A 13774-nucleotide genomic window follows, 5' to 3' on the forward strand; every position below is an offset into this window, starting at 1 on the left:
CAAGTTCACTCATTAAAAAAAATTTAGTCCTACGCGGTTATTAATTCCTCTGACTGACTGAAATTCCGGCTTACCGATGAAGATTTTTAATATTTTAATGTATTCTTACAATATAAGGCTTAATCGAATTTAGCCTTGTAATAATAAAATATATGTATAATAGTACTATCGCATATATAAGTCGCTATCTATTTGATATCGCTTTAGTATTTTAGACGCTCTAGAGGCTACTCGTTTGACATAAAGCGAAGTAGTTTTATTTTAAAATGTGGTTGGTACTTATTGTATATATTCTAATAACACTCGTGTTATTAGAATTGTATTTCCGGTATAGTCGAGCCGGAAGACTTATCAGAAAAATACCTGGACCAAAGGCTATACCTATATTTGGGAATATAATTAATTATTTTCTTACACCAGGTAAGTGCCATCATTTTGGTAAATGATGCAAATTTATTAATTATAGCTCTTTACATGATATGACATCAAGAGCTGTAACGTTATTGAAGTAAAAACGAAAATTGGCTGATTTGTAGAGGTTTTCTTTTCCATTTTTAATATTTTTGCGTTATACTGAACCATTTTTGTATTATTAAACTATGCTTTCATTTTATATTACATTGTATAATAATATGTGACTTATGTAATTGCCCAAAATAAATATCTTTCTTTCTTTCTTTCTTACTGGTGGTTCTACATGACATATTAATAGTTTGAACATTTCTTGACCTCGACCTTATTCATATCCTATATAAACCTTACACATCATCTTATTTAATAAATTAGCAACAACGTTTGTTTATTAAAAATAAAAAACGTAAGAGTCAGTAGCAATAAAGTATATATTTACATTTAGATTTTTTAATTTCAATTTACTTATGTACATACATTTTTTTTTATTTGATCAAAAATACAAAAAACACATACTTAACACTTATATACAAGCCTGCCACGAAAACTCACAAGAGCCGGACAAGCCGCGGCGTCGCATATCATATTATCATATTATAATATCTATACCGTACCGTACCATGTTATAGCCATTAAACCTAAACTAAGGTAATTACCAAAATTTTGTAACTATTAAACGCTTAAAGATTTCAATAAATGTTCTTTTAGTGATCTTCTATATTTGCGTTTGTCCAGGTATAACTTTTGTAGGTATTCGGGAAGTGCCATATTCAATTTGTTAATTAAAAATCTCAATACCAATCAAAATCAAAAATAGCTTTATTCAAATAGGCCCCAAAGGCACGAGTTCGAATCGTTATTTTACAAATTAAAAGTTTAAAAATCAATTATTATTTTTGTAAAACTGAAGCTACTGAAACTACGCAGTTACTCTTTTGAAAAATAATATATAAACTGTGTTTTAGGACAAAATTAGTAATACATTACAGCGTCACTAAGTCCACACACCTTTATCAACTAGGTATGTAATGCTGCATCGAATAATAAGCTTTATCTATTATTATTTTTTTGGATGCTTAGCATTAGGTAACGAAAACACAACGCACTTGGTTTTTTTGACATTCAAAACCAAGTGGTTTATTTTAAACCACTCTTGAATTCGCGACAAAAAACTATTCACGTCATCATAATTTAATTTTTTTTATCATAGTGATTTATACATTGCATTATACACAAAATGTGGTTTTAAGTGATATTCAAATGTTATTTATGTATTTTTGTAAGCATTAAGAGGTACAAGCGTTAATTTCTTAACGCGCTAATCTTGTTATTCTTTTTTGTTCTACAAATTCCAAGAATACGACTTTTGGATACGTAGGGAGCAGTAAAAAAACGGCAAAGAAGCCTTAACGACTATAAATGTTTATACTTTTAAAACAAAATACAAAAAATAATTAAAGAATTATGAATGATGTTCTTCAAAAATGCATATGAAATCACTCACTGCAAATTTATATAATATCACTTAATTATGATTAAAGTATATGAAGATAAAAAAAATGATAAATCAATAAATGGTTAGTATTTTCCAAAGCACATTGATTGTCTTTATCGTGCATAATTTGGAAATTGATAAACGATGTGAAAAACTAGTGCGTAGTAAATGATAACTTATGTAACATTTTTATGTAACGAAAATTATAAAAAAAAAAAATCATAATATTAGTTCTATGTGTAAGAAAACCGGAGAGATTAATTATATGCAATGAAATGAAGCTAAAATATGTAATAACCCTAAAATATTAATAGTTTCGAGAATATAAATATTTTCAAATCAAAATCAAAAAAGTATATTTATACCTACGTATGATAGAACTTTCGATCTAGCATTCAAAGGGAGAAAATAAAAAATTATATGTTTATTTTTAATATATTTTATACGAAATGTTCATCGTTATAAGTGAATATTTTGTTTTTATGAGAAATAAAAAATGTTTAAACTTCAAATAGTAAAAAATGTATAAATTTCAATTATCTATACGTTACAAGAAATACTTCTTACGTTCAATTGTTTTGATGACTTTTGATAGTGTAAAAATAAAACAAATGATAGTGTCAATGTCAAGTGGAATGTCTACTGATACCGTTATTTTGAAAATATTTAAAAAAAACCTTACCTTTAAATGAGCAATTTTAGTATATATATAAAATCTGAATCACGGAAACGATTTCGGGGGCAATACATCGATCTAGCTAGGATTCATTTTTAAACAATATCGTTTTATCTCTGTTTTTAGGCTATGAAAAAATATCTACAAATCATTATAATGCAACGGTAAATTTCGACATTATGCACAAGGTACGTGTAATCCTTCTCTTCCCGTGGGTGTCGTAAGAGGCGACTAAGCGATAATACAGTTCCGCTACCACTTTGTAACTTAAAAAGCCGACTGATGGCGGGATAACCATCCAACTGCTGGCTTTGAAATACACAGGCCGATGCCGGACAGCAGCGTCTTCGGTGCGACAAAGCCAGCCCTGCGGTCACTAACCCGCCTGCCCAGCGTGGTGACTATGGGCATAGCATATGAGTTCACGCCATTTTTAGCGCGAGCTTCTGGAGGCCTATGTCCAGCAGTGGATTGTATTAGGCTGAAGTGAGTGAGTGAGTGAGGTGTAATAGCTCAGGTGGGTTTTCCATTTTTTTTTCTAATTGCAATCGTGACTTTTTATTGAAATAACCAATATATATTTTTTATTATTATGACGGTAAGATCGAAAATATTATTTATATTTCATCAGTATTTAATTCGTATTAAATAAATTTTCCAAAAAACACAATTTACAAAAAAAAGAACCGAGCTAAGCTGGGCCATCCAGGTACTGTATATTTTATTGGAGATGAAACGAAACGATCTGTGTTGGATAGAGACGCACGAAATATAGAAAAAAAAACCGACTTCAATTATAATAAATACATCGACAAGTAATACAACATAGGTAAACGAAAAAATAAATAAGTCAATACGCGCTATGAAAGATTACTCAAGAAGCAGTCATAAAATCGCTATCAAATTTAAATAGAATCACTCTTGTGGCTCAAGCATCAACTTTCGATTAAAATAAGGATCATCAAAATCGGTACACCCAGTGAAATGTTATTCGGTATAATACAACGTAGGTCAACGAAAAAATAGCTAAGTAAATACGCATTATTAGATATAGCTCGAAAAGTAGGTACTTGTCAGATCTCAATTAAATTTAAGTAGAATTTCCTTTAAAAAAAAAAGCAAGGTTACAATACACGTTATCAAACATTACTCAAAAAGTAGCCATCAGATCTCAATCAAATTTAAATCGAGTCACAAGATAAACAAAATTCATCAAAATTAGTTATCATAATACAACATAGGTCGGTGAAAAAATAGTCAAGCAAATACGTTTTATTAGATATAACTCGAGAAGTACTAGTTAGATCGCTATTAAATTTAAATGAGACCACATGACACGCACCACATTCAGATTAAAAAAATCATGAAAATCGGCCCACCTAGTCAAAAGTTCCGAGGTAACATACATAAAAAAGGACAATCGAATTGAGAACTTCCTCCTTTTTTGAAAGTCGGTTAATACATAGAGGGTGCTGTGCCAGACGCTTGTTTTCCTGCCTTTTAAAATCTTTTCGAAAATAGATATTATTTAATCTAGATAGAGACAATCATTGATAATAGATATACATATAGACCAGATTAAAGAATATTTATATAAAGCAGATTGAAAGATGCGTTAGAAGTTACAAACTCCGGGAAAAACTTGAGTTATAGAGTTCAGAATTATGTAATTTCAATATAATGTACTGGTAAAATTTTAGACTGTTTGGAAAGCTCAGTTTTAGTGCGATGATCTCTAATTTTTTTTTTTGAAGATTCACTATTTTATTAAGTGTGAATTATATGCACATCCATCACATCACACATCCACAGCTACTTACACCATACTAAAAAATTGTTTATTGAGAAAAACGTTTACATAACACGATACCGTTGTTGGGCCATCCTTTTAAGTAAGTGTTTTAACTGTGTCAATATGTCCCGCTCTTCCATATTCATACTTATAAAATTAAAACTTAACATTAATTATCATAATTCAATCACAAAAGACAAAAAAAAAGAGTTTATTTATGTGTGTTTCTGTATGTGTATGAGTGTGTGTGTGTGTGTGTGTATGTGTGTGTGTGTATGTATGTGTGATTGTGTTTGTGAGTGTTGTGTTTAAAATATTTTTTAGGTAATTACTTTGTTGACATGCAAAATTAGTTTTAGCAATATATGTTTCATTTACAATGTTTAATCTTCTTTTTGTTTTAGTACTAATATCTATACTCGCTGTTTTATGCACATGTAGTATCAGCTGTAATATATACGAGTATATCCTTCTCACACTCAGTATCTTACTTATTAGAGTATTTTAGAGAGAGACTTTTAGAGAGACTTTTGTGGGGAATCGGTAAGATTTACCGTACATAACCTTTAACAACGCCCTTTGTCTACGTTCTAGTTCAAGGAATTTAATTTTTGACGCTCCTCCCCATACTGGTATGCAATAAGAAAGTAATGATTGAACAAGAGCTGTATAAACTTGGTTTAGAACGTTTTTTGTTGCTACATGTCTTAGAGTTTTAAAGAAATAGATAAATTTTCTAATTCTTCCAGATAATAGTTTCATATGAGAATGACAAGATAACCTTTGGTCAATGACTATACCTAAATATTTGGTTGAATCTATTTTATCAATGGTAGGACACGTACATATTAAACTATTTACGGGACAGTGATGTATTTATCCAGCTAAGTTTTATATTATTAATTTTAATTTAAGCCGAATGCAATTTCTGAAACTAATCAAAATAGCTATAAATAATGTGGTTTCATGGGACACCAGGTAGGAACGAAGTTCCTTCGGATAGTATAGAAGCAACACAATTTGGAAAAAAAAATGTTGAATTTTATATATATTTTCTAGTTCTTGATTTTTTTTTAATTTTGTTGATTGGTTTTTAATTAAGTACATAAAAGTATTTAGGAAATTTAGTATTTTAGAAAATAACAAATACCTTAAAATAAAATAAATCAAACAAAATAATAATAATTTAAACTATTAAGTGAAATAAAAAAACATGTCTTTATTTATTTTTGTCGACAGTACAAAATTACATAAATAAATTTAAAAAAGTTTACTAGTAATATTTTACAAACGTCATTACGTCTGTATAAGTCGCGTGACTGATATTACGTCACTTCCGTTATATATTTTTCTTACAGTTTTAGTATCACATTTTTTTCAGTTCGGTCGCCCAGCCAAATGTTAAGCCTGCCGTAAGGAACTTCGTTCAAATAAATGCCTATGAATATGTATACGAATTCAATGTCACTGCTCCAATTTAATATGATAACTATATGTGAGACTAGCTTCGTATTAGTGTCAACTGTCAACAAATTTCCATAAAGGCCCATTTATAGCCGCTATTATTTGAAATTAAGCAATTATGGTTTTGATAAAATATAATATTATTTATTGGGATTTTCACTAGGCTAGATAATTTGATAAGTAATAACTTAGTTTTACATAGATTTACCAAAAAAACCAGCAGCATGGCATCATTTAATTATTTTCGAGGTACGCTGGGGAGACTAACAAGGACAAATCAAATCCAGCAGAATCGCAATCATATCGTCAATCGTAGTCAGTCAGTCAGTTAGCCAGTCAGTTCAGCCTATTGCAGTCCACTGCTAGACAAAGACCTCCTCAAGTGCGCCCCAATCATCCCAGTTTTCCTCAATCCTTCCTCTAGCAGTAATCTTACGTAGACGGTCGGTCCTGCGGGTCGGAGAACGTCACGGTTTGCCATACATATGTAGACAGAAAATATATTTTATTCCATACTACTTTGAGGAGACTTACATAAATAAGTTATTTAAACATGTTATGTAGAAATACGGTCTTATCCCTAAATAGCGATATTTTCCAGTTGTCAAATGTGATAATTGATACTTGTTAAAGAATTTTCATCAGTCCATTAATTTTCAGTTCACAAACAAACGAGTTTGTCCATCGACACAAACAAACCAAAAACAAACATAAATCAAGTTTTCTCTTTATAATATTAACTAGCTGTACCCGTGCGAATAATTCGCACTAAATATGTATAATAATTATCATTATACAAAATGCCAAAAAAGTATTTGTACGTGAGTTGATTTGAAAGTGAACAAAAAAAATTACTTGTGAAACAACTAAGGTCATATTTACAATTTTAATACTTAATTAATTTACAAAAAGAAAAGCAAAAAAATTTTTTTTTTGTTATTGATGTCGGCAAAGCAAGCTATTATCTGTAAAATGATATATAATTTTTGTGCAGTAATAGTGAGGTTGTTCATAAAAATGGAGGCAAACATCTTAACCTTAGCGTCTTAATTTATACGATAAAGATAACCTACTTTAATTAACAGGCCTACTAAATATTTATGACATCAGGCTTATTCTGAGACCATCGCAGTCAGGGATCGCGAAAGAAAAAAGTTAGGTACGCGCTTCAGCCTGTAATATCCCACTACTGGGCATAGGCCTCTTTCCCCATGTTGGAGAAGGATCAGAGCTTAATCCACCACGCTGCTCCAATGCGGGTTGGCGGATATATTCCCTACTATGACTAACGATCGCCATCAGGTGTACATGATAACAACCGACGGCTTAACGTGCTCTCCGAGGCACGGCGGGGAGACCCACAAGGACTGCACAAACCTGTCCCAAACCACGGCAAAAACCTGTATGGCCATCACAAATGTTTGTCATGTGCGGGGATCGAACCCGCAACCGCCAGCGCAACAGGTACAATCCATGGCTATAACCGTTGCACCAATGCGGCGTCTACTACACGTTTAGTTACGTACACTAATGTGAAATTTATATTTAATTATAAATAACGGAATTTTCATATCGTTTCAGAGAAACAGTTTACTTTCATGCGATCACTATTCAAAAATTACGGAGATATTAATCAAATTCATGGAATGAACGTTTATATGATCAATGTCGCTAATCCTGATGTAATCGAGGTAATCAATAATTATGTCTCATCCTAGAATCTACCGCCCACCACTTTGATAATTATATCTTGGTAAACTAAGACTAAGTACTAAGATGGGATTAAAATATACTTGTCTTTTTTTTCTGAAAATTTAAAGTAAACTCAACACAATAGCACTTAGTGTCACAGAAATAATTTTTACAGGCTTACATCACTTTCAGTTATGCTCTAACATGTAACAAAAAGTCACTTTTCATTTTATTTATTAGCCATTATTATACTTGCCTTAAGGTGTTGATAATGTTATTTGTATATTTTAGAAACTATTGTCTCCAGCCCTAGGGAACCACAAAGTTCATCCGTATCACTACGTAAGAAATTGGCTCAAGCAGGGACTACTACTCAGTATCGGTATGTCCTATATACTTGTTAATATTTTATCATAACTAGTTGATAAGTTAGTCTCCCTCTCTTCCCGTGGGTGTCGTAATAGGTGACTAAGGGATAACGCAGCTCCACTACCACCTTCTCCGGAGTTATCTGGAGTATGGCCATGTACAGGGGCACCGTCTGGGCGGATGTTCTCGGTTAATTCTTTGCAAAGATGTCATATCGCTGGCGATATATCGAGGTACTGAGATGTTTGTAAGATTGCGATTACTACATCAGAGGAAATGGGTTGCTGCCAAATATTATAAAGTAAGACATGGGAAGGTAGGGGAGGTAAAGGATATTGGCTTTAAGCTCTCTCAGTCATCGTAAGGAATGCAACCAAAAGATATCAATTCTTTTAAACCACGAATAGTTTTCTGGAAAGTAATTAAATTTCAAATTTTTTGGATCAAATGATATTAATACGCATACAAAATTTTGTGAATTACAGCAGAAATATACTGTTGATAACTTGATACGCATTGCATGATTTAGTGTCGAATTTGATATTAATGGTTTTGTTTGTGATTAAAAACTAAAACTATATTGGTTATTGTAGGAGGAAATTTTTGTTATGGTTCACATAATATTTATAAATAAGTCAGATTAACATCTAAATTGAAAATCACATGTGAAAATAAAAGACTTTAGTGATTATAATCTATTTATTTATCTATTATTTGTAAATAGAATGCAATAATATTTAAGTTAAATCTGTTAGTTCATGAATTGCCTTTGTTTGTAAATAAATAACTAGTCAGATCGTATACAATTTTATCAAGAAAACACAATTATATTCCATTACATAGAAAAACATTATGCATAGCAATAAAATAATAATATATTAACAGTAAACAGTAATCACTTACACTTTTTTAGTCTTCACTGCTCGAACGTCCGAAACGAACTGGCGAGGCAATGGCGACATCTCCATTTTATTTACAAAGGGTGGGGATGGCGCCATGCCCGCGTGTTTAATAATACAAACGAAAATTAACTTGTATCTATGTCATTTAACTATTAAAAATCATTATAATATTTTAAACTACATTTGCAACCAAGTATGAGTTTCATTAGCTAACCTCATAATAAATGGAAACAATATTGTTGACACGAGGCAATGGCGGCATCTCCATTTTATATAGAAAGGGTGGGGATGGCGCCATGCCTGCGTGTTCAATAATTAAAAGGAAAATTAGCTTACATCTATGTTATTTTACTATTATAAAACATTATTATCTTTTAAACTACATTTGCAACCAATTAAGAGTTTTATTAGCTAATTACATGATAACCGGATATAATATTGTTGATACACATAAATATTATTGATTGTCAATCAGATAATAATTTAATTAAATTAAAATATCTTATTAATTTTAAATATTATTATCATTTCGTAGGCAATAAATGGTTTCAACGAAGAAAAATGTTAACAAAAGCATTCCATTTCAACATTCTCCAAAAATACTTCGAGATATTTGTGGAAGAAACCAGTTTCTTTATGAAACGTGTGGAAGAAGAAGTGGGAAAGGAGAAAACGGATTTATTTCCTATGATGAACTCTACGACGCTGCGCATCATGTGTGGTAAAACTAAAACTTTATAAGAAAATATTTAGAATTTCATCTCCGAAATTTGTCTTTAGATATCAGTGTGTCTTTTACTTCGTTCGTCAATCTATCTGCCAGAGGGATCTAGATTTTTGAAATCATATTAAGTAGACATTTAAATTTTTCACAGGACTTATTACTTTGACAGCCTCATATTATAAAACATAACTTTTGTCTTTCCAAATGGTTGTTGCTCGTTAAGTGCTTAATTTTATATCAACCTCTCTATAGTGACCTAAATTCGCAATAACTTTATCGAAATAGCTGAATTAGTGTTTAATACACTTTTTTGTATTTCATAATTATGTATGACACAACAGATATTGTACAAAAAAAATTAAGTTTGAAACTTATTTTTTTTTCACTATTATTTAAAAATCACCTTTGAACGTATCTCTTAAATTTCATTTTAGAAACAACTATGGGCGTGACGAATGAAGATATCACATCTTTGGTGAATCCATACCTAGCGTCCTTGGATATCATTGGTGATTGTTTCACGACGAGATTGGGAAGGGTATGGTTACATCCAGATTCGATTTATCAACTAACAAACTACGCGAAAACGGAAAAAATTGCAGTGAAAAATTTGCAAACCTTAACGAACACTGTTATTAAAAAAAGAAGAGACTACTTAGCTGAGATGAATTTTAATCATTTTGATTATGATGATAATGTCGAAAGTAAGGGCAATTTAGCAATGCTTGATTTGCTTCTTAAGAATGAAAAATCTGGAGTTTTAAACAGTCAGGATGTCAGAGAAGAAGTTGATTCGTTTATGTTTGCTGTAAGTAGTCGAATCTAATTTTTAGCCAGATTCTATGAGCAATATTTATCTATTAATTCAATATGTTGTAAACCGTTTCTTAATCGTTATTTGAATTTAATTTTACTATCGTTACTTTAAGCAACGTGTAACGTTTTTTTTTTATGAATTAGAATGATATACTTTAAATAATTTTTAATTTCTTAAAGGGTCATGACACAACCGCAGTAGCTATGACTTTTATGATGATGGCTTTAGCAAATGAACCCGAAATTCAAGTAAGTATTTCAATAAATTATTTTTATAGCCTTTTGTGCACCATTTTTTATTTGTAGCTGATTCAAAAGTATTTTGGTCAAGGGTATCCTCTCCGATAAAGGAAAAGAATTAGGTTGGCGCTTAAGCGATTAATCGAGGTAATTTTTTTACGTGTTCTCCGAGGCATTGTGTGACGATTGTGAAAAACATAAAGATCATAATCAATCATTTTTTTTTAAATATAAATACCATTTAGCAGCTGAAACTGAGCCTACAACCATTGACTTTAATATGGTTATCGACCTTTATAAAAAATGGTTATCAGATTCTACAAGTATGCATATCTTAATTTGGGTCTAAATTATTGTCATTTTTAGGAAAAGATCCATGCGGAGATTTGTCAAGTTTTGGGTGATTCTGATCGATCACTTACTACGGAGGATTTGAGTCAAATGAAATATCTGGAATGCTGTATCAAGGAAACATTGAGACTGTATCCAAGTGCGCCCTTAATAGCTAGAACTTTACGCAATGAGACAGTGTTAGGTATTTACATATATCTCAAAGCAATTATTAAAATACTGTAGTAATAATAATAATACTCTTTATTTTACACAACAACAATCAAAATAATAACACATTGCAAATTAAGAAGAGTGTACAAAGGCAGTCTTATCGCTAGAGTAGCGATCTCTTCCAGACAACCTTTGGGCATATAGGACACAGCGTAGTGAAAACTGTAGTAGTGCAGGGTAGTGTACAAAGAGAAGTGACGAATAGTGTCACCTAGGACGATATCAACTGTCGAGTAAAAAACATAAAAATATATATACAACATAATACATACACACATACATACATACGTGTATATAAATAAATAAACATACGTATAAAAATACTATACTTATAAATGAAATACATATAATATGAATAAATGCATAGAATACATAATACATAGTGTAGCAAAACTCAACTACCTTTTTATACGTATAATAAAATTGTTAGAATCACACAAGATCGAAAAATTTTCATCATGATCGAAAAAATTTTTTTTTTATAAAGTAGAAAATTTCGATTCAAAAAAGATATAAAACCAATAAATGCGTATTGCAGAAACGCAATTGCGTAAACTTTCGATGAAATATAATAATTAATTATTTATTTTTACTCGTATGTTGTCAATAAGCGAGGTTATGTGACAAGAAATTCTGATAAAAAAACGCCCTTCATGATGATATATATCATGATCATGATAATAAATATATGGAATAGATTCAAATTAGTATTTAATGTTACTTATTTTGTACGATACCCTTACGTAAAACTGAAGAGTAAGTCAGCCTGTAATATCCCACTGCTGGGCGTAGGTATCTTTCCCCATGTAGGAGAAGGATCAGAGCTTAATCCACCACGCTGCTCCAATGCGGGTTTGCGGATATACTATGAGTATGAGTAACAATCGCAACCCAAAAGCACTGCACAAGCACCCAGACCACAGTAAACATCTGCATGGCCAATACAAATGTTTGTCTTGTGCGGAGATCGATCCCGCAACCTCTAGCGCAATCACAAACCAATGCTGTGACCGTTGCGCCAACGCGTCGTAATAAATTTTGAATGATACCTATTATTAAATTCCCTATCATTGACAGAAGTATGGCTCGTGGTAAATTATATATATATTTATTTTTTATCATTGTAGGCAATTACACAGTACCTGCAAATACCACGGCTTTTATCTTTATATACGATTTGCATCGTCGTCCCAATCTCTATCCCGACCCGGAGCGCTTCATTCCCGAGAGATTTCTCCCAGAGAACTGTGCTAACAGACATCCATATGCTTACATTCCATTCAGCGGTGGACCTCGAAACTGTATAGGTATAAAATTTGTACATTATTAATTTTTGCTCTAAACGGCGGTAACGTATCAATAAAACCGACGGTTTAAGTTGGGTCAGCAACTTGAATTCAAAATTACCCTAAAATTTTAATTTTGTTTGGTAGTAAAGGAGGAGTAACATAATAAAACAACCATTCTGGTGTCTTCAATAAATTTTGTGGTAGATTTGCAAATCTATCACAGAGCAGAGAGAAAGGTTTATCCTCCAAAGAACTTTTCATAAATTAAATTCTAATTTCCTTCTTCTCCACAAGTAATAGAAATTTGTATGTTATAATTTTGTAGCAACTGATATAGTTGTATTTTCGTTTGTTATTTATTGATTTTTTAACATTTTTAGGTCAGAAGTTTGCTATGCTGGAGATGAAGACGGTCATATCCCATATATTGAGAAGGTTCCGCCTAAAGCCTATTACCAAGCCTGAAGATATCGTATACAAAACTGATCTAGTGTTGCGTAGCGTACACCCAATATACGTCAAATTCTGTGCAAGATAATGTGGTTAAATCAATGTTTATACAATTTGTTTAATCCTTTTTCCATTCTTGCCTATTTGTTATAGTATCATAAACATGATCAAAACTTACAAACAACAACTACTTATTTTTGATAGATTATTTTGATAATTTATAAACATGTAACGAATGTAATGCCTGGAATTTAATAAAAAAGTTATTGTTCAGTTTGAAGATATAAAATAAATATTTCTAAAATAAAAGTAGCCTAAGTTACTCCTTACTATATCAGCTATCTACCAGTGAATATCACGTCAAAATCAGTTGAGCTGTTTCAGAGATTAGCCGGAACAAATAGACAGACAGACAGACAAAAATTGTAAATGTTATTTTGGTATATGTACCGTAAATACATACATATGTATTTAGTAAAAAGCGGTTATTTTAATATTAAAAATAGACACTCCAATTCTTTTATTTGTATAAAAATAGATATTCTTTTAGAATTTTAACCTTTTCGGATTTCAGATGTTTTTGCTAGGAAAATTATCGTATTTAATAGAAAAATGTTTTGTTCAATCCTTTTCACCCGGGAGGTAATCGGTATTATCTGTCAGTGATATTTCTAGAAAAGTCATAGTTCGTAATTAAAAATTTAAATAAAAAAAAGAAACCCACTTTTTTTAAAATTTTCAATTTAACTACAGACTGACAATTAACAAAAGAGTGTAATAAGCGCGCGCGCGTGCGCGTTTGTGTGTGTGTGTTTTTTTATTGATTTAATATGTTTTTATGTATGATAAAAAAAAATATTCTGCACTCCTTCTGTATATAAATTATAAGT

General features: G+C 31.2%; 1 protein-coding gene across 1 annotated transcript; it reads left to right on the forward strand.

The window, feature by feature from the left end:
• The first annotated feature begins 7450 nt into the window (after positions 1-7450).
• On the forward strand, positions 7451-13065 carry LOC123656066 (cytochrome P450 4c3-like). Its single transcript, XM_045591789.1, has 8 exons — positions 7451-7529; positions 7822-7912; positions 9337-9522; positions 9960-10333; positions 10522-10590; positions 10948-11116; positions 12273-12452; positions 12815-13065. Exons 1-8 carry the CDS (start codon positions 7485-7487, stop codon positions 12970-12972), a joined length of 1272 nt encoding a protein of 423 aa, XP_045447745.1. The 5' UTR covers positions 7451-7484; the 3' UTR covers positions 12973-13065.
• The last annotated feature ends 709 nt before the right edge of the window (positions 13066-13774 follow it).

The sequence above is a fragment of the Melitaea cinxia genome, chromosome 8, assembly GCF_905220565.1.
Source record: "Melitaea cinxia chromosome 8, ilMelCinx1.1, whole genome shotgun sequence".
Taxonomy (NCBI): domain Eukaryota; kingdom Metazoa; phylum Arthropoda; class Insecta; order Lepidoptera; family Nymphalidae; genus Melitaea; species Melitaea cinxia.